Raw genomic sequence first — 22,495 nt, forward strand, 5'->3', positions numbered from 1 at the left:
GTTTCTAATTTGATCGTGTATAAAGTAAGTTTTAGAAATAAATTTATCTCGACATCGCAAATAAGAAGAAATTTCTATAAATATTTAAAACGTACAGATTGCTGCAATACCTCACACATCGCAGTCCGATTTCATTAATTAATTCGTTATGAAAACAAATTCTTTTCCGTATTAGTTTACATATTGTACAAGCAAAGTTAATTACAATTTAAATGTGCTCTCGAGGATGTTAATCAAGACTGATTTATCATATGAATATGGATTGTACGTATATAGATATATTTCTTGGTAAACGTGACGTACATGCGCGAGCCAATTATCTGGACAATGAAATTGTTTCGACTTCGTTCGACATCGGCACACGTTTACTTTAAGTGTAATAATATATTTTCCGATTAAACAGTATACACGCTGATATTTCTTCTATTTCTTGTTACAACATATTATATAAATATTTTCTCCGTACAGTGAGAGCACAATTTGTAATTATGGAACCGAAAAAAGAATTACGAATCTATTGCTCGCGTACGCGAAATGAAATTTTTCAGTCCCACGGTCGAGATTGGTTCAAAGCCGAAACGGAAATTTACAGAAACCAGACAACGCTGCGGTAACACAGTTTTGGTGTTCCTTCAACACGGGACGGCGAATTTAGTTTACTTATCTGGTAGTCGAGGCAGTCTCCACATCCGTCCGTTAACCACAATTAAATCTGCTGGAATATTTGCGTCCGACTAACAAACTGAACGATGTCAAATACGAAAGAACGAAAACCACACGAAATCTGACGAGTAACTACGGGTTTAGATGTTTCAATTAAGTTGAGAAAACAGTTCGAAATCTAAAGGTTAGTTTTATTTTTTCTATTACATGTATTGTATTATGTTGAGTGATGGCACTCGCCCCTCTATATCACGCTCGACAGACTGCAACCGGGTATAAAAACGGAAAGGCTAGAAGACTCAAACTTTCCCAGTCCATGTCCCTCAATTGCTACGACAAGTAGTAGATCGATGAGAGATTCGAATAAAAGTCTACGATCGGAGAAGAATCCTAGAACCACGCGTTGATAACAACAAATATACAAGGCAAATAATGAAATTATCCTTACAGCACTGATACAGTGGCCGTGTTTGAATAAACAAACAGCTGTCATAACCTATTCAAGCTTCATTGTACCGAGCCGCAAAAGGCAGCTAGCCACGCGAGACTGTCAGTACGCACTGCGCGCATCGTACCGGTGTTTGCCAATTTCAATGCAAATACCGTAGATCTTCCCCGTCTATACAAACGTATCACCAGCCTCTAACCTACTGGCCTTACTCGAACGCCCCGTATTTGCGCTCCCCGAGGACTACAAGGCCCGGTTATCGCCTCGCCACTCTCGACTCTTATCTTCGTAAACGTATCATTGAATTAACGAAGAAAATTAATTTTAATTGTTATCGACAATCGCGTACAGTAGACACACGCGAATTATAATTCGAAGTACTGGAGAGACGTGCCCCCTAGAACAGTACGAAAGAAACTCGTGCAATGGAGTGTCTAAACTCACCTTCTAACACTGAATAAATGTTAGAACAATCGTAACTATAGTATTTTTTGAAAATATTTTACTAGCGGTAGCCATTCGACGGTTTTGATAAAGTTGTTAAAATAACATGGGGATTTTTCGAGAGAGGATATATGTATATATTATGCTACGAGCTATCGGGTGGGACTATAAAATTTGATAAGGATTACACTGACTTTTCATCCCGTTACCCAGAAGTATAAACTGGCCATCCTCGCGTCGCCAGGTGATGCTAGGTTTCGGTGATCCCGTCGCTGCACAGTGCAAAGACACATTGCTGCCTTCGGGCACCACCATGTCGGTGCTCGTTGGGTAATCCAAGATATTGGGAGGAACTAGAAAATAAAATGAAATATCAATTTATTTCCTAAGAAATGAAATAATCATTTTTAATAAGTAATTTATTGCACACAGAAAATATCTATTATTTTCAACAACAATACTTATATTAAGAGTCGAATATTTAAAGAATCGAATATTGCAACAACTATTGCATTTACGATAGTCCTTATCGTAAATGCAAGAGATTCATTTCTCTACGATTATACATATTTTTCTTATATACGTTAATCATTCGAATTCTCATGTATCGAATCAAATCGAACGTGTCGTTTTTCAAGTGCACGTTATGCTGAAAATAGCGAGAGGAACAAAGATAAGGTATCTCGGAAGGATTCCTAGGCATCCTGAAATAAGCAGAAAAACTTGACGGGTATAAAATTATTTCGTGACTCTTCCTTACACGTTCGTCAAGCGAATATTCGTGCTATTCACGCAGATACGTGCATATTCCTTCGAGATTACGTACGTCTTAGAAAGGGAATTAGAGAGTGAATTCATTACAAATCACTTAGGTTAGATTTTTCCGACTCAGAATTAATGTACATTTCGAAATATGTATCGGTGTACACTGCACGGCACTACAGTCGACGACTTGTCACGCTAAACGAACAAAATCTCTCTAATACCATGAAAGTTCCTATTGTCGCGGGACTGGTAATTTCATTTTACAAAGTACTTTTGATTTATTAGCATCGCTATCTTAATTTCATGCGGTTATAAATTATTCTGCATAATTTCACGCCGAGATTCCGCTCTCGTAATTTTAAATAATCACATATCCGCACCTGTGTTCAACGAAGATATTAGAAATAAAACGGTGTATGATATCTTTGTAGGTACAGTTCCTGTCAATCTATTTCGAAATTTTACAACGCTACTTTTTACAACAGGGTCAACTTCAATCTGTTTTCAGTCTACATTTGCCTTCGGATGATCTGCGACACGATACGATGTCACGATACGTGCGATGTATCGCTGTACAGAATAACGCATCTACCGTTGTAAATAAAATCAATTTTTCCATCTAAGTATATGTAGAATATTTTAGTAGCCTCGTTATTTATAATAATCGATATTGTACATCGAATTTATATATAACTAGTAGAAACAGGGCATGCAATTTAAAACAGAAGACTGCTATTTTTTTGTCATTTGTACCTGTAAGGAATCTTAACAAATTTCATTTAAAATTTGCACCCTCTATATTCCAATGGATCTAAAAATCATAACATGTAATTAAATATAAAAATATCTAATAAAAGTAAATTGTCAAAGTTGCTAAAAAAATATTATTAAAAATTACCGCTCAAATTGCGTGATTACGTTTAAACTACAATATATGGAGTTTTCATCGATGTTTGTAGGGCAAACATTAGACAAACAAGTGTCGCGAGCGTATTTGTTGGCGTATCAAGTTGGATCATGCAAGAAAAATGAAGCTCTCCACATTTACATATTTCTATATCGTACCAACCTCATATGGCATTCGACATCGTAATAGGTCATGTCGCTTCGTACACAGTGAAATCTGAACATGCATGCTTCTATAAACAACAAAGAACAGATATTTATGTGTGAATTGTGTTCTTCTTTCGTATTTGTTTCAAACAAGCAGACATCTTGAGGAAAAGATTAATGTCTACAAGAAAATTTTATTTGCGAACTGTGTATATCTATATTATTTATATTTTGCGTTTAATAAAATCTTTCAATTTACTGCGAAGTAGATCTTTTTAAATAGATGTATGTTTTGATGTAAACGTTATAAATTAGTTTATAATTGCTGAAAATATAAACTAAAAGTTTATAGCCCCAAAAAATTAATATAAATCAGTTTAGAAAATGAACATCTGGTTCTGCTATCGTCGCGCTTCGTACTGCTTGCATCGGCCAGTGCAAACAACATATAATACCAAACAACAAATATTACCGGTAATTCTCTCCAAAAAACGTGAAGCAGAAGGTGAACGAGAAATTAGAAAAATTGACTGAACGCGATAAAATCGTGGCCATTTCATTTCACCTAAAACCGCCCGGTTTATTACAGTCTCGTACTACTTGTTCGAGCGTCCACTCTATTATCTGTCCCACACGCTAACGCCACTTTATTATCGCCCAATACCGCGCGGTAACGCCACTCTATTATTAGTCGAAAGTACACGCGAGCATCAGTTCATTGCCACGGAACACCGCACGGTAACACCGAAACGTCATAAGTCTCTCATCAAGTATCGTAGCTGTCGCGCAAAACCGAAACAGCGGCGGCCGTGAAATGACAAACGAAGGAATCAATCGGTGCTACATTCCGCGGCCGGAAATTCGTGTTCGCGTATACACTGTACGCTGCCGCGTACCTGCATCCCTGCGTTCCGAGGCAATAAATCTATCCTTCTCTCATTCGCATTCCGCTTGCGGAGCGAGTTTCACCGTTTGTCGTAACACTTAACGCAACAATAACGTCCCCCGAGTTACATTCGACGCCGTCCACTACGGTTAAGTATATCTTGTTCGCCCATAAATTCTGCTGTATCGTATGCGCGCTTGTTTAAATGGACGGCACGGTCGCGCAGCGGCAAACCGGCGGAGCGGACAAGGAGGGGGGGGGGGGGGGGGGGGCGGCGGGCGCGACGAGGAACCGTGTTTGCGTGCGCAAAGAGAGCTACGATCCGCGCAATAAAGTGTAGGGACGTAAACGGGAGTCGACGAGGATGGAGCGCATCGCATCGACAAAAATAAAATCGTAACGAATCCACTCCGCGATGTCCCACGGCTAGGAAGCCCGAGTTGGAACAATTAAAATCCAACGCTTTTAATCGAGCCTCCGCCGGCTTCTCCTGTCCGCCAGGATGACTCTTTAAACTGCGGACGCACCCCGGTCGACTTCCGGTACACGATAGAGACAGGGAGTGCATTTTCGAGACCGAGAACTCGCATGCCGGCTCGTTTTCATATACCTGCTCAGCCAGTTAGCAGACGGACGGGGTTTTCAAGTAGGGTTTGGACGACCGGTTCGTTTTTATTTATTTCTTCCGGCTTTTTTGCCTCTCTTTCTCCGGTGACTAATGGTTGCAGCTAGAGTTCTGGGGTAAAATAACCTGCGATCGTAAAGCAGTTCAAATGTCAAAGCAAGCATGTTCTGAGTCAGTTTCGACAAGGAAACGGAGAGAAATCAAATGGGATGATAAGGAGCTGGGCATTTAATTAGCTTCGTATAAGATATCTTGTTGCACTTTGGGTTGTTGCACAAATTAAATTCAATCACTAATTACAACAATAGTATGCATTTAACATTTACAGTTATATCAGTGTTGTACTCGGAAAGCTTCTATTTGTCTTCAATAATTATGTTCATCAAATGTTGTTAAATCGAGGGATTTGTCCAATATCCTCATGTGCACCGAATACCGTACGCCTAAAAACTTTCGATTCGGCAATTCCCATTAAAGCCAACCCGACTTTTTCCACCGTTCGCCTTCTCGGGCTCATTACCTTCTCCGGGAGTTGGATAAACGCGTCCCTTGCGAGTAATGTCTTATACCGGATTCGCCTAGACGCGGATCGGCCCGAAGCTAGCACGGTTAGCAGAAACGGTGGATGGGTGGTGGAAGGGTTGAGGTCGATTTTATTCCGCCCTACAGTCGGAACTCGATTTGCGGTTGAGTGCCCGTATGGGTGATGCAGAATTGGCGGGTGAAATCCACCCGGACGGTCTATCGATGCCCGCCCACTTGTACGCCATCCCCACCGTTCATCCTTCCAGCTGGCCAGCATCGCGTTCCTTTCCCTCGCCCCGCTCACGAGATGTCCATACGCTCGTTTCAGCTTCCACGTCTGCCTTCTGACCTCCGTGTTCTCTTACGCACCCACTGCCTCTCATCTGGCCACCTAACACCTACTAACTCCACGCGATCGAGTTAGATACGGACACGCTGGATAGCACTATTGTGTTCGAGAGCGCGTAGAAAGCGAACGTGTAAAGCAGGCCACTTAGAAATTAACCACCGCTTTGTTTATCACAACTCGGTTATTTCGGTTACGTAACACGATCGTGCACACGGCCTAAAAGATGTTGTAGAGCATCTTATCGCGCTTTATGTTCTACGTACAACGCAAACGGTTAAAAGAGAAAAATAATTTATATAACATGAGGAATATTTAATCGTTATTGCAAATGTAATTAACTTAAATGTAATATAGTATCGTCGTTCCATTTTTAGCTCGAAGAAATTGATCGTATCAACTCAATCGTTTGAATATACCTGTTTAGTATAAAACAGCAACAACCATTTTTGCCATCTCGAAATGCCACGCGCCCGGCTCTAATATAGTTGTATACTTCTTTAAATGACATCCATCGGACCGACAAAATTTACTACGTTAATGTAGTATTATATATTCGAAGCAAAGCGGGTCCTAACGTTCAGTTACGAAAACTATATTTCCACCGTGACACGTATACGTATTAGCTGCTGTAAAAGTTTACGTCTTTGAAAATAATAAATATTTCCTATCGAACACATATTTCCAGATTTTTCTTAATAGTAATGTTGACGGCGATACGTATAAAATTAATTATGCACAAATAATCGAAACGATTCTATGCGTAATGATACGTTACGAATCAAAATTTATTTCTAAATCGATTCACCGTAGAAGATGCATCGGTGTGTATTGACTCTATTAATTAATCATTTGCCTCTTTTTTTTTCATTTGCAAAGTGAACATGCGCTCATTTCGCGGGGAATCCTTTGTATTTATAAAATTGCTTTCAATACGGATTAAAGTGAATTGAATTCAGAGTGGAAAGGTAGACGAGATATGATGACAGAAGTGCCATCGATTCGCCGGTTCCTTTCAATTGTAATTGATTTATACACAATACCTCTCTTCAATGCAATCACGAGATGCAGTGTAACTCTTTACACTTTTTCATCACGAAATAACGAGTACTTGGTCATACTCATTGCATGCGATGCAATTGCACGAACGGAACACGGGATTTTTAATGAAAACATTTAAATAAGTACAGAGTAAGAAGAATTTTGTTCTCTTCGATTTTTGTCTGATTTTCACTACACCCTCACCCTTTGCATTTTGTCCTATCTATTAGAAAACAGGCTGTGTATAAGGTAGGTGTTATTTTATTCGATCAGTCCAGCTGGCAATTTACGAGACTCGAAGTGTGACGATGAAAGGAGACGCGAGGCAGAAATAAAGCCCAAGGGGAAACAGTGTGTCCGTTGTCAGACACACTCGCAATCAATATAGCGGATAGACACTGTATTTCTCTACACTGAGTTATTATTCCAACTATTCTTTCTAAATATAGTTAAAAAGTATTATTACGAATCAATACGTTTCGATAAAAATTATTTCTTAATTACAATTGTATTAGTTTTGATAGACTATACTTTACGAATTCTATCAACTATATGTACAAAAATTCTTGGTCCATGCAAGAAGAAGTATAGCGTTAAGAAGCTAGACAATCAAACTTTGTCCCCTGGATGGAAATGAATCCGTCGCATAATACTTAAGCTTGAAGCTGCCCGTGTATAAATTAATTACATCCCGGACAATTATATATCCCCCAAAATTTAATACAATGTTTTATATGCACAACAGATGAAAATCCCATTTTTCTGTGTTTAATTAACCGTTGATAGAATTCTCTGTAGAAACCAAAATTCTATTCTCCGCGTAAATGAGGAGACGTCCTCGAAACTCGTTACACACCCAACGTCTAGGTCGAAGATCACGCGCGATACTGGTATAATTTATAATCGTTAACGAGGATATTTTTCGTCGGCCATTATCTCTTTTGTCTAGGAGAGAAGAAGGGTGTGGTCGGGGTCTGTTCGTTCGAAGGCAACTTCTCGCATCCTGCATCAATCTGAATCTGCCTCGTTTATCCTGTCCCGTGTTTCCACCGTCTCCTGGCAAGCCGGAATTCACCCTTTCCCAGCGTATGGCCTGGACGTAAGCTTCGCGGAACGTCCTTCCTACCGATCTCGGGTGTAGGATTGAAACCAGAGTCGAAAACAGAAAAAAAAGAGAGAAAAAGAAAAGAGGGGAAAAAAAACGAGAATTCGTTCACTGGACGATCACCGCAAGCCGAGCGTGGCTTAATTTAGGTGCGTAAATGGAACGTACCGTTCGAAGGTTTTTACGAGTGGCATTGGACGTGGTGTGCGTGGAAATAAAGGATTCGTTATTGATCCTGAACGATATCGTAATCTCTGCATTTGACAACCGTCCTGGACGATGCTGTTCAATAAATTTTTCTCGAACCAGCAGAGTGAGATCTTATATAGCATAAGTCTAATCGTTGACTGAAGAAATCATTTTTTCAGAAATTTTGATTTCTTTTGTGCTTCACGGTCATAATCGGACACGAGTAAGACAAGGGGTTCTGATAAAAGTTCGGTTCCACTCGTTTGTATTTTTACAATTATATTACGCGGCAATTTCTTTATCACTAGTCAGGGGAACGAGCGTTCAGGTCAAGGAAAGATTTTAAACGTAGGATGGCTTTCTCTTACCGACTATTGCACGTAGCGCATGAACACTTACGCGAAAGCCAGTTGCCCCCGATCACAGTGAATGGAAATACGTTGTTGCCAGAACTAAGCCCTATTGCGGAGGAATACAGGGACAGAGTACTTTATCACGGATAAAATATGCAATTTTATTTTATATTTCATGCTACCAGCGGCGTGGATATTTCTACGGAAGGAGATTGTAAAAATGACAAAAAGAAGTTACTTTTTATATTTTGTAATTCCCACAAAATTACGCGCAACGCGTATTTTGAAATCACCGAATAATCGTTCCAAACACAAAAGCGAACCATTGCGTCGACAAACGCACAAGTTTAATCAGAACTTTTCGTAAAGTTGAGCTTGAATATTCATAAACTTGAACTCGTTACGCGACCAAAAGAGCGTTTTACTTGTTCTTCCTCTGTAGAAGCATCGAAACGAGAATAAAAACTCAACGATGTGTTTCCGAGAACAATAACGCAAAAACTGTTTATCATTCTTCGTAATACTGTCGGTTTCGTTCCAATGAATCTATTGTATTACACGATACGATGCACTGCATTCGATACTTTTGTGTGAAACTCGACAAACACGCTAACTTCGATCACCCATTGTTCGTAACATTTTTGCAAAATTTCATTTGGCCATAAATTTTTTGGAAAATTTCACGATTGAATATCACGCTGTTTGAATACAATTGCACGATACGTATGTGGAACACCCGATTAAACAGACATCGATTGAAATCTCATTACACGCACATACAGGTAAAAAAAAAAAAGGGAAAGGTGACCGGTTGAAGCCTCGTTTGAAAGAATCGGCGCGAAACAACCCCTGGATGATTTGAATTGGAGCAACTTTGAAAAAACAGTTCGCTCGGTCAGTTTTTAATCGGTTGTCTCTTTCGTAGCAGCCGGATCGCGGGGGTAAATAGGCGCACAAAGGATTATCAGCGCGGCGGTTTATCCGTGTTAAACGTTACAATGGGCAGGGAATACTGGGCAGTAACTTGGTCTGTAATGGTAGACGCGTGCGTGCGATACGTGCGGATGGGGTGTCCAATCAGTCCAGTGGCTCGCGCGTTCGTTGAAAAATATTGAAAGCTATGACCGACAGAGAGGAACCATCCCTCTCGCGTGTCGTAGAACAAATTGGATTTATAAATAAATCGCGGCCCCATTTATTTCCGCCGCGCAAAAGCCTCGGTAAGCACCGACGCATACCGACGCGTCAAACAAACGATTAAAACCTACCTAACTATGACCGCGTGAACGTCGTGTTTACAGATTACGTCCATGTGTGCGCGTGTATATACGATCGTGCATCAAGCTCGTACGATGTGCCCGCGTGGCCTATAGTCCGTTCGAAGAGGTAGACCACGTAGTTCGACGCGATTAATCAGCGTATCGTGCAGCCACGCATGCACAAAATGAGCCCGCCCCTCCCCTCCATTAGCTGATAACAACGATTCTATTCGTTGACTAGCCAGGTTGTACACCGGGGGAGTCCCTCTAGTTTTTACGCGGGATCATTAGTCTGTTTAAAGTCATACAGAAACGAATTCAGGTATTTTCCCGTGTTTAATTAGCCATGAATCTCAATTGCCTTTGATTTAAGAGCGAAACTCGAGGATGCGGAATGACGGTGATTTCGAGTCTTTTAATTTGGCGATTTTTATAGATCTTACGTGTTAGATGTAATCGAATGTATCCCGAACATAATTCTCCTGGTCTTGACGTTTAACGAATAATAGGCTCGTACAATATCGATGCAAAGGAAGGGCTGTTCTTAACGAGGTATTATTTTCGACGATTAACAATGCGGCAATCCTAAAAAGGTCTTGATGAATACACGAACGCGAACGATGATACGCGGTGATACGCGGTTTCTGAACCGTATCAAGAAGTGCAATCTGTAAATCCTCTGCAACGGCACAGAGAGCTAATCTGATTCGTCGCGTGATCATCCAGGCGCTACGTCATAGACAGATTTCCAATCGCATTTCCGCGATATACAGGCTGAAAGCTGTTCCGGAAAACGAACCATTGTCTATAATATTGCAAATCTCGAACCGTTCATACGAGTGCAATTGCCAGTAATACTAGCGAATAATCGAATAATAAGGTAGTTGCCATCACTTTGCAATCTTGTATAACGATGAATATATGATAAATATGTATGTGTGTATGTCAAACACCATGTCACTTATCTTCTTTCTCTTAATTAGAGTTTTAAGTTGGCTCATTTTTTTTTCTCTTCTCACCGTTACGATTATCAGTTCCTCGTATACACGCGAGGGTTGATGTGTATTAAAAATGTTTTCCTTATAAATGTATCATACATTTAAAGTTGTTAGTTTATTTGTACGTTTATTATCAGTAATCAATGTATTTACAGTTAAATTGCGCTCGGTCAATCTGATTGTGAGCAATGATTGAGTGAATCGAAATTGGCATGTGATATGTGGTCGTATTAGGGATGCGAATGAACAGAGGCGCGAGAGATTCAGTGAATAAGAACGAAAGTAATTAAATTGTACCGTAACGTATTTTGTATAGGTATATTCATTTCAATGCGGACACTAAAAACGTTTAAAATAAATAAAGATGTTTCGTTTTCAAATTTGATGAATTTACCCCCTTTCAAATACTTTAGCAAATACGGTATTACTTAAAATGGCGACCTTAATCAACAATATAAATTGATAACTTGGAAAGCTATGTTACGTATCCTCAATAAGTTTCTGGTAAATTATTAGCCGTGTTTATCCTCGTTAAATTGTCTGAAACAAGTGAAATCAATTGTTAATTGAATATCAAATGCGGGTGCGGTGTTTCGATCAATTAACGAAGTCCACATCCGAGCCGATCGAGGCGAGGGTTTCATTAAGGCAAGTCGAACGGGGCTTATTCCATCAATCTATTACTCACCCTATATCGGCAACAGATCTGTCTGTTTTGACGTTTAATTCTCTGTTTAAGGAGAAACCTTACGTGACAACGTGCTGTCGGTTAATTAGCACGTTCGAGCTTGCCACGACTTCGTGAATAATTCAGGGTGTCTTGCGTTTCATTCGTGGCCTATCAAGTATACCAACCGGTTACAGGCAGCGTCTACAACAATGCGTCTAGATAATCCTATTTGAACGGTTGTTATCTACTGGAACAGATCGGTTTATAGAATCGTCGAAAGGTTCAAGCGATTTCGACGCGTGCACGTATAGCGCGCGTTTCCTAATCACGGCTGTGTTTGCTGAATGCAGAATACTGTGTCACTCCTCCGCAAAGTGTGCGATGCCACGTATCTCCGTAGATAATTAGCGGGGGAAGTAACGAGCGAGTTGTTCTCGTAAATGGAAGTTTAATAATTAGAAGGGGATACTCAGCGAATAGAAAAAACAAATGTATTATTTATGTAATACTTTTGCAACAATAGTGGAATCACCATTTTAATTTCAAACGTAAAATATATAGAAAAGATGAAATAAACCATTATTTAATCAATTTGCTTCGAACGACCAAATAATCTTATTAACCTTAAACATTCTCTCCAGACGAATCTTCGGATAAACCGGAAAGGTTGCGTAATTTTTCAAAACTCATTTCTCCTCCCGGTATCGCTGAATGCATCTCCTTCCATGGATTGTATGGTATACCCAAGCGGTTTGCCTGTTGACCAAACAAGTAGAGAAAGACGTCTGACACACCTCCAAGGGGAGAAAGCGAGAAAAGCCCAGACCTAGATCGTTTTATTATGTATTTGGCGGTACGTACGTTCCGACGTTGTTGCTGGATAACAAGGAAAATACCCGGTCTCTCCTTCTCTCACTCGCTTCTCTCTAAAACCACCCTTCGGATCCTCTTCGTTTCCCCGTTTTTCTTTCGCTCTTTGCTTCCGAGCGTTGACCCGCGTAGCCCCCTGACGAGTTCTGGACAATTTTCTCCGCCGGAAGATATTTCCCGTCCGACGACGGTCCGTTGATATCTTGTTATCCGCTAAGGAATCGCGCGGGGAGTTGGTGGAGAAGGAAACAGGGGGAGAGAAGGGGTTACGAACGAGGTAACGGTGGACGGATGAGAACGACGAAAAAAGAGGAGAGAGAAAGCGATTGGAAGGGAATGGAAAAAGGGTGGAAATGCCTTTGTAACGGCGGCAGGTCGTGGCGGGGCGCGGACGCGGAGGAGAAAGTTCGACACTCCGAAACGAGCATCGAGTTCCGGGAACAATAGATCACTTCGCTGAGACACACGGTCCGTAGGACAATTCACCGGCCCGATCGAAATTGTTCGGCTGTTGGCAATACGTAGGCCAGGATGCATGGCTTCCGTGGAGTGTTTACTTACTTGGGGTACATGAAGCTACGGCTTGAAAGCGCCTCGTACAGATCACTGAATCTACGTCATATCGCCGCAGGCGGAAAAGGAATATTCGAGGTAATACCGACCCCTGTTTTTATTAATAGGGAGAGACGTGATTGGTCGGTTGCATTTAACGCTCCTTTTTCTCTCTCTATTTCGTTAGAACGGTGTCAGATTGTGCCTCAATGGCTACGGGGGAGAAATATTAGGCATTATTTCTAGGGATTGGTAATTAGATAGAGCGCTCGTATCTAAACGAGATCTGTAATTCATACCCTTCCGAATTGTGCAGTGACTAGAATCCTTAGACAAGAGTGGTCGTTATACAACAAGTAGACCTTGGTAGAAAATTATGTTGCTCGCATGATCTAACAATTTCTACCGCCGAAATTAGATCTCCACCCTTTACCTTTTTTTCTTTTTCTAACCATAATTCATCATTTCACAGTTTCACTATGCATATGTAGGAAAATCTCACGGGTATTCAGAGGAGAAATAATTTTTCACTGCCGCTAATAAATAATACTAACTACTACTTTATTAACTAACAGTCTTAGTCACTAAATACTTTGTACCTCCTAATTCTAATTCTAATTCGCTGTTTACTTAATCGCTGCCCACTAAACACTGACTACTTTCGCTCCTACTTTTCGATTCACCCTGTTCCCCATGCATTCCTCGTGCGTCCATCATCCTCCACATCACCCTTATCATTCGCAGTCACACGATCCTGTCGTCAGGTCCTGCCGCTCGGTTCCGAACACTCTTCTTTCGCATCTCAACCTCTCGAACCCAATCACACGCGGTCACTGTATTTATTGCCTTCTAATCATTCTGTAGTCCACGCATAACCATTCGCACATAATCAGAATCGTTCACACTCTACACATACGTATCGATGAAATTGATAGATTTAGTTGGTCCCTCCCAATCTCTATTTTGCAACTATGGAAATTCATTAAAAAAAATTACAGAAGTAGCCGATCAAATTTCTAAATTTAAATTTTCTTAACTACGGAAAATGATAAAAGTAATTTTAATTTTAATTTCGTCGCGTGAAAATTAATAAGACACTTGCTTCAAACTTCACTGTAAAGTTTACAAAACCAATATAATATTAAGGCCAAGTAAATTAATAGCTATCTATTAATCGAAAGAGGGTACAAGCTTTGAAAAGACTCTCGAACTTTAAATTTTGACATCGTAACATTAGATGTTACTTGCATACAGAATAAATGAAGAAATCTCAATTCCCATCATGCACCAATAAAGTAACGCAAACCACTAAACTGAATCAACTAAATTATTCTCACTAGTTCGATGAAACTCACAGAATTATGACAAACGAACGACATGGTGGCCACGAAATAACAGAATTTGCGCCTTCATCCCGTTAAAAGCCGCACGGTAGCGTCGTTTCGTTGTAGATAAATTTATCCGCGGTAAATCCAAGATAGTGAAAGGGAGGGGCGGCAAACGGCGTCATTCGAGCGCGTCAAGTAACACCGGGTCCGTTGTAACCGTGAAGGAATCTCGTGGATAGGATTTAGAGAGGATTTACGAGGTGACGGTCGGCAACCCTGATATTTGCACCTTCGAAACGAATAATCCACGGACCCTCCATTGGTCTGATTACTCGGCCGTACGAGACGTTGGATCGGAGGGTTTTCTTGGCTGTTCGAGTGGCGTCCCAGATTACGCGCATTTCGCGATATTAGAGGAGAAGTAATGGGCACCGAGTGGCAACGCGGAAGAATCCCTGCCTTGGCTCTGGGTGAGAGCAGCTGGCGAGAGGAAGAGAGGTTGGATCAACAGCTCGAAGGATGAGAAGAAGTGGTTAACGTGCAGCTTAACCTTCCCCGTGGCGCGTAATGAATAACAACGGGGCATGAAGTGTTTGCCACCAACAAGAGCGGAGAATTCCAGTGCAAACTCTCGCCGCTGTTTACAACGTTTAATTAGGGTGTTTCAATTGAGACCCAGCATGATACCCGCCGCTACGGCGAGGCGTATACAATGCCGAGTAATGTGGAGAATTTACGTGTAACGTTCTAAATAATTCGTTTAAATGATACAGCATGCGCTTTGCCTTTTCCTCTTTTTTGGCAACGTTCGCCTCGGTTGCCACCAAGATGGTTTAGGGACGTTCGAGATGTCCTACGCAGTGGGCGTATACCGTATGTAAACATCGTGTTTACAAATGGCATAATATAAAATCAGTTTGCATGCAAAGTATCGCAGATATAGATAGCGATGGAACAAGAATGGGTTGGCGAGGTGTGCACCGGAGAGTTGCAAACTTCTTAAGTCACTTTGAAAGCTCCTACAAAGAGAATAAAAAGAAGGCAGAAAAAAGTATTTTTTTAAAACGCGATGTACAAATTGGTGCAGAATTACATCAATTTTAGCGAGGATAGGATAATACGGTGTTTCCCAAAACTGAATACGAAGTTTTCACGACGGTATCAACGGAATTGATTTTTGTTAACATTACGATCGACTCCAGGGTTCAGTCGAACACCGATACATGGCAGAATCATTTTGAGTCAACGAGTACCACCACCGTAATGCATTTTTTCGATGACAATGGAAGCCACTTTTCGTGCTGTGGTCCGACGAGGATCCTCAGTTACGACTTCGTTTTGTAATTTAATGTTGATCACTATCATTCAACGATCCTGTCAGATGACTACATAGTTTTAAATTTTTTACATTTATTCAATTGCCAGTTTCACTCGAGAAACGCATATGATTGAATACGAAATAGGTATAACAACTAATTGAACAGATCGAAATAAAAGCCGAGTAATCCTACTCGGAAGTAGAATAATTGAAAAAATGTAAAACGTTATTCGTTATTAGTACTAGTAATTATCTAAAATTAATTACATCGCATGTTCGCGTCTAATATATGATATTTTCGTAATGAGTTTATCGATTCATAGGTTACTACATATATTACTATACATCCCAAAAGTTGTAGTTGGGAAATTACTGCTTGGAAACCGACCAACTCGCGTACGCTACAAAGGATATATGTAGGTATTAACGATACCCTAAACGAGAGAAAAATTTTTATCGATATTTGTCAAGTTATACTCTGACTTGTTCAACGGTACAGCAATAATTAACGGTCATCGATTACTGGTAAGTCAGATATATAGGTACGATTTATACGAGACGGTGGATCGAAGTCGGCGGATTGCCTCACAAGCAAAGACTAGAATGGATACCATTCTCCTGGGAAATGAATTATGTAATAATTGCCCAGCCTGTAAAGTTTGTAACATTTCAAATAAATAAGGAGTTGTACTATTTTATTAAACAGAAAATGGATCCATTACTGGTGATACGCATCGTGTCTGCAGGTAAGGGACGAGAACAACCTTGAACCGAGTAGTAGGAAAAGTTGTTCGACCGTCGTCGTCACCCGAACGGTTTCTTAAGTTACCGTTTGGTTGACGAGTGTCCTCGAGCGCCGGTTTATATCTCTACTTCCGGTATAAACGGTTCGGTTTCTTGAATAGGAGTTGACGTTCGGTAAAAGTAGCCAGTAGCTAGATTATTATCTGGAGTCTAGCGCGCGGACGACTATGTGGCTCGAACCGGGCCCGCGCATTAAAAGAAGGGCGAGTCCCGGGGTAAAGAGTTGGTGCGCGAGGATGGAACTGGGATAGGATTGTATTGCCGCGGACGGGAGGAGGGTGGCGGCGTATCCTGAGAATACCAATTTGATTTAGCAAGGAAGCACGTAAAATATATAACGAACGTGGCCAACGAACCTTGCATCTTGTCACTGCTCGCTACCGGAAGTACTGTACACTCTGAGAGACGTCCGACTGGATGACCAAGGTACGTACTTAAGGGACGAACGATAACACGTCCGGAGTCCTTTTTTTTTTAGCAACCCGTCTGCGGTCGGGTATGGAGGACCGTGGACGGTGCTCGACATTCCTATTGCGCGCGCCTGGCATTGTCGGGGTAATCAATGGTGACCCTATTACAAGATTTTGCTACTTTTCTGTGTGCCTGTGTGTCGATGGTCCATGATTCTCCGGACTGAAAATTTTCGAGCAATTAACTCGGAGTAATAAGTATTTTGTTTAAAATTGAAAGAGTTTGTATCATCGGACAGATACCGCAAAAAGAAAAAAAGTATCTACTTGTATCGGTAGATCGTTAACTCCAATTGCCTGATTTGTTACAGGTATCCGGTTGAGTATATCCATTTTCTTCTAAGAACACATATTGCATCAAGTTGTTTGCACCTAATGGTAAATAAGTATGTATATTTTATCTGCGCAGACCAGCCCTGATCTGTGCTGTCCGAGGAAAGCGTACAATTGCAATCCCTCCCCCCCCCCCCCCCCCGAGTCAATTTACATAGGATGTTCCGAACAAACCACTTTCCGCTTCATTAACAAACGTTGGTTCATCGCACTCGTTGAAGAGAAAATCACTCGAATTTCTCCACTTCGGCAACATTCATATTTCCAGCTCTTGAAATGTTTGGTATACAAACACTCTGGATTAAGATTATTTAATTTAACTGCATCTCCACACTGTTTCATGCGCATCTTATTTTGTTCTTATAAACGAACATTCGTTATTCTGATTAAAATTCGAGAATTGTTTATTCTATTATACAACGATGATATGATATTAGTATACTTTTTGCAAGCAGGTCAAGAGGTGTTAAATTAATTATCTCGCGGATCTCGTGGCTCACGTGTGATTTTATAACATCCGTAAAATACATAATTGGTATTTGGCTATGGTGGATTTTAAGAACGAAACACATTTCCATCCACATAAATAATCGTGAGGACGGTTTAGGGAATTTAGGTTGTGGGCTGAAAGTACAATTTAAATACACCCTGAAAGTGTGAGTAAAACCACATTCGCAACTTTTCGCTGAAACTCATTATATCCAATGAACAGAAGTAAGTTATTTGCATTACTGAAATGTCAAATCGGTTTTGCGTTTAATAGGACTAGTTTATATAAACTCATAATTGATTCCATTCAATGTCTCTAAAGTTCTCGTATTTTTTTTCCAAAAATTTCGCATGGGTAACTTTCTACTTGGATTAAATTTGGTTTCCATCTGATTCGCCTGCGTTATCCGAATAACGATGCTTTTCTCATGCAATAGTTGTATTTCGTAAACTCTTGTTAGTTTTTAATTGATAATTATTTGAAAACATTATTCTAGCTATTATGATAAAAGTTAATGGATTATAAAAAATTTTCTGTATGTAAAATTACAAAAATAGATACCTTTTTTAAATAACACGCTAAAATCATCTGCGTATAATAATATAATAAATTGATTATCACTTGTTTTATCTCTTTAGAATTCCCTATGATCCGATAGTAGTACCGGTGCATGTTTACGCTGACAAATTTAACTAAATCACACGAAGTGTACACGAATATAATCCATGAATTCACGAGAATAAATGAGTCAAACCGGCAACATTTAATTTCTTACGAAATACTTTGGAATCATCAGCATCGTGACAGCATTTTACGATTACTAAGCAAAGCGACAACCCCGTCACTGTCGTTGCAACATTTCTCTGCTGATCCCGAACGAAATTCACAGAAAACCGAAAAATTGGAAACGAGTAACGGTAGAACCGTTTCCTTCGACTTTCAAATTTTATGCAAACCGTGATACCGAATGTTTCTCTCCATTGTATTAAGCCAAAAAAGGGGAAAGATTTTCTTTTTTTTCGATGAGGGTAGAAACGGTCGTACAAAAAAGTTACACGGCCAACTAATTGAAGTTATCATAACTAATCAAGGAAAACTTTTACAATGGGCTACTTTCTCAGCAGATTCGAATAAAACGAGTCGTGGCTATTTAGGATGATTGTTGTTAGAATAATTGGTAGTGTTAAGTCCCAGTGGACTTTATTGTTTGAAATATAGCCACATTTGGCAAACAGATGTCCGTAACGGGAATAATCTCCAAAAAGCCATTACTTTCGAAGTCGAGGTAATTACTGTTTACTCCGCATACCTACTAAAGGTCGTCGTCGTTTCTTTAAATCTTTGTGCCGTTTTCCTATAAATCAAGTCGAGGTGCTTTTTGGGTTTATTGCTTGCTACGGTCAAGATTAGGACATGCGGAACTCAGGTGTGCGTCACCCGAGGGTAAGATTGGGTACCTGCGGGTGACCGACGGTTTGGGGCGGTTACTTTGTCAGAATTTGCAGTAACCAATTATAGTCGGCAGCCGCTTCCCTCACCAAACTTCGAGAAATGTGTAAGGACGAATCCGTATGTCCTAGCTAAAAAACACACCTACCGGCGAGCCTTTAAATACGCCGGAATAGTTAGAGAGTCCATGAGAATAACAAGTATTTGTCGAGAATCAATTTGTCGTGAGAATCGCTAGATTTTGTCGAGAATTTGTCGAGAGTCTTAAAGGAGTAACAACCGTACGATATACATACACAAACCTTGTCGACTACACTCCCCATCAGTTACCGAAAAACAAACTATAAAAAAACATAAGTGGTTAAGGATCATTTTTCAACAAAGTCTAATCCCTTAATCACACCCACGTTAAACCAAACGTCGGGAATTAACCGGTAGATACCTTTCCTAACCTAGTTCGAACACATTTTTTGGTAATTTAAAAGCAGCTGAAAAGTTGTATTATCTATTTAAAATAACAGGTTTGCGTATACCAGAATTCTATTGATATCCTAACACTAGCGCAAGCGACTTCGTTTGAGCTCATGCATAACCGTGAACTAAAAAGTATTTAAAAAATGTTTTATAACTGTACCAGTGTAAAATGGGTGTCTTTCTATTATGCAACACGCTTCTCTACATTCCACATATCTTTCACGAGATCAGTTTTTCCATAGGAACTTTCGAAACTTTTTAGGTAATCGATTTCGTCACATCTCGGGTTTATACTCGGGAAAGGATATCGATGGGTGGGTTAAGGAAATTACACGAACGCACTTAAATATAATAATAATCGAGAGAGCGCGAAATATACTTGAACTATCATAGCGTGATCTTTGTTGGTGATACACGATTATTGTCTAAATGAGATTTCATTTTTCCTTGTGTAATGTTTAATATATATTTATTACTAAAGAATGTTAAGAGGTCGGAAGTGTAGCCCATGTTATTTCTACCGCGCGTAGTGATCGATTTTTAGCTTTGTTCAACTGCTCGTCGCCCAACGACGTATTTAAGATAAAAACCTATCGTGACCTCAAGCGCGGCTGACATCTCTTCCCCGAATATACAATACATCATCGTTCATACATCTGATACGGCTCTTACATTTGTTTCAGACATGGGTGGAGAATATGCAAAAAATAGCTCACTCATACTTTTTTTAGAAAATAATTTTGTCAAAAATGCTACAACTCGAGCTAAAAACGTTTCGTTGTATTTCGTAATTAAATTGCAAACCTCCTGAACAAGGCAATACAATTCGTTAGTTTCCAATTATAGAAATTACTGTGCTTTTCAAAAACATTTCCCCGCGCTCTGGTAAAGTATCCTCAAATGTGAAGATGATATGAGCAGCGTCTGAAACAGTGTTACGGGTAGCAATATTTTCAACATTTAACATGTTTACGTAAATAGATGATGTAGATATAGACGTATGCCATTTTTTAATGTAGGAGACTAACTAAGTTAGGCGCAGGAATTCGGAGACAGGCAATTGAAAAAAAGAAAACGATAATATAGAGTGTTCTTAAGAAATGAATATGTATTTCTAACACTATGGCCGTCTGTACCTCGTTTAATTTTTTCTAGCCCTTTTCAAAATAAAACTAACTAACTGCTTCTTTCGCCTAGGCTTTTAACTAGGCTAACCTAGGCAGTAGGCGTTGACCTTTCCGATCAATTAGCTGTTTCTAAAACGCCTACTACTTCATCCCCGTCAACACGCTCCCCCCTGATGGGACTTTCCCGGCTTTTGATGGTGACCAGGTTTTATGGTACTCGCTTCATCCGGACTCCGTCCGGATCCCTTTCCGGCAGGTCGAGTCCGTATCATATCGTTTTCCTTTTTTTGACTACATTAAAAACATTTGTTAGAAAAAAATAATACTTTTATTCTGTAGACTCCAGCAGCGACTAAATAAAAACATTTGCTTTCGTCATCTATTATCGAATTCAGAGCGAGCCTCAACGTGTTAAGAAAAATTCAATTACAATAATTCGGAACATGTGGAGAAATGAATAGGGAACCAGTGTTCAGCAACAGATGAAAAGGTTATTCTTCGAAGAAATTATGAAAAATTCCACGGTCATCATTAAGTATCGCATATGATGATTAACTACACGAGAATATGCATTATTAAAGCGCAATTGGTACACCGTGAGCAAGCAACAAATCATTTGTGCAAAGAGATAACTACGTGGTTGATGCGGTATCAGATTCTCACAGCTTGTCAGACTTGATTAAGATATCGCGAATTAGATCCGCGTATCGTCGTGTAACGTCCAGGTGACGTAATCGTTCGAACAATGCTATTGATAGATGCTGCTGATAAGTGTGTGACGATCACGCCTTTCGATTCAAGGGTTGCAAGAACCTCGTCTCGAATGACCAATGGACGATCATCGATTTATCCGATCGATCTTGTAACAAATATGGAGTAACAGTTCTACGAATCTCCCGGTTGTAAAGTAATAAACACGCCTAAAGCATATCGTGCCGTCTAGTTATTTCTATTTCCCACACTTTGTTACAATCTAAGTTTCCCAGCACGGTACACATTCTGACGAGAATTTAGAAATAATTATTTCAGCGCGACGTCCCGCTTAAACATAATTACGACGGAAAAGGATTAAAGTAATCGCAAACTGCCGTATCAGAAATTGATAAAAGTCGAGAGGATTAACCAACACGAAACGGATCACGTCGTCTGTACTTACCGACAACTTCGAGGTAGCCAATTTGGCTCTTCATTGGATCGGTATTAATCTGACACATGTACCATCCTCTGTCAGATTCTTTTACTTCCCGTATGTGGAGGAACCATGTGCGGTGATCGCTGTGAGAAACGGCTATTCGATGGTTCTTCGTGATAACGTGGCTGGCTATCGTTAATATAGTTTGGGTATCTACGCGCAGCCATGCTACCTGTAACAAAATCAAACTCTTTCTTACTAGAATACATTACAGCGGAATCAAGTTTTTTCTTTAAAAGATATTTGAACATCATATTACTCTTTTTATTATCACGATCGCTGTAATAATTTCATGCGACAAATTAAAAAAAAAAAAAAGGAGCGCCATTTCAGAGAACGACCCTGGAAACGTTGCTCCCAGACCGGAAGGTGTTTCCGGTACACTCGTAGCCTAACCAAATGGAAAAATCGGCCGAGGATAGGGCACGTAGACATTTTCTGTATTGGGTGCACTTTGCCATATCGGTTAGCAAAGAAACTGCCAAAAAAGAAAAAGGTTGGCGCGGGAAATGGAAACGCGAGGAAGGCTGTGCATGTCGCTGTAAAAACTCACCCGCTGGTTTGCCGTTAGGGAATTAAGCCGTTAAGAAAAAAAAGAAAAAAACAAAAAAGAAACGGAAAAAAAGCTTTGAAAGTACGAAGAACCATTCACATCCAGGGAGCAGGCAGGACGCATTGAAGTTGTTCGGTTTGCGGACCATCCACGGCAAATCTTCCT

General features: G+C 40.2%; 2 protein-coding genes across 2 annotated transcripts in view; one reads left to right on the forward strand and one right to left on the reverse strand.

Moving 5' to 3' along the window:
• LOC143425253 (chymotrypsin inhibitor) overlaps positions 1 to 22,495 on the forward strand; it is a 156,268-nt gene that overhangs the window by 17,891 nt on the left and 115,882 nt on the right. The window lies entirely within an intron of this gene.
• The window catches only part of LOC143425249 (neurotrimin), a 162,324-nt gene that overhangs the window by 9,598 nt on the left and 130,231 nt on the right, over positions 1 to 22,495 (reverse strand). The window contains exons 3-4 of the mRNA XM_076897896.1: positions 21,742 to 21,949; positions 1,750 to 1,908 (exon numbers count right to left, since the gene is read on the reverse strand). Of these exons, the coding sequence (XP_076754011.1) occupies positions 1,750 to 1,908; positions 21,742 to 21,949 (367 nt within the window). The remainder of the gene's footprint in view (positions 1 to 1,749; positions 1,909 to 21,741; positions 21,950 to 22,495) is intronic.

Source organism: Xylocopa sonorina, chromosome 7 (assembly GCF_050948175.1).
Source record: "Xylocopa sonorina isolate GNS202 chromosome 7, iyXylSono1_principal, whole genome shotgun sequence".
Classification (NCBI taxonomy): domain Eukaryota; kingdom Metazoa; phylum Arthropoda; class Insecta; order Hymenoptera; family Apidae; genus Xylocopa; species Xylocopa sonorina.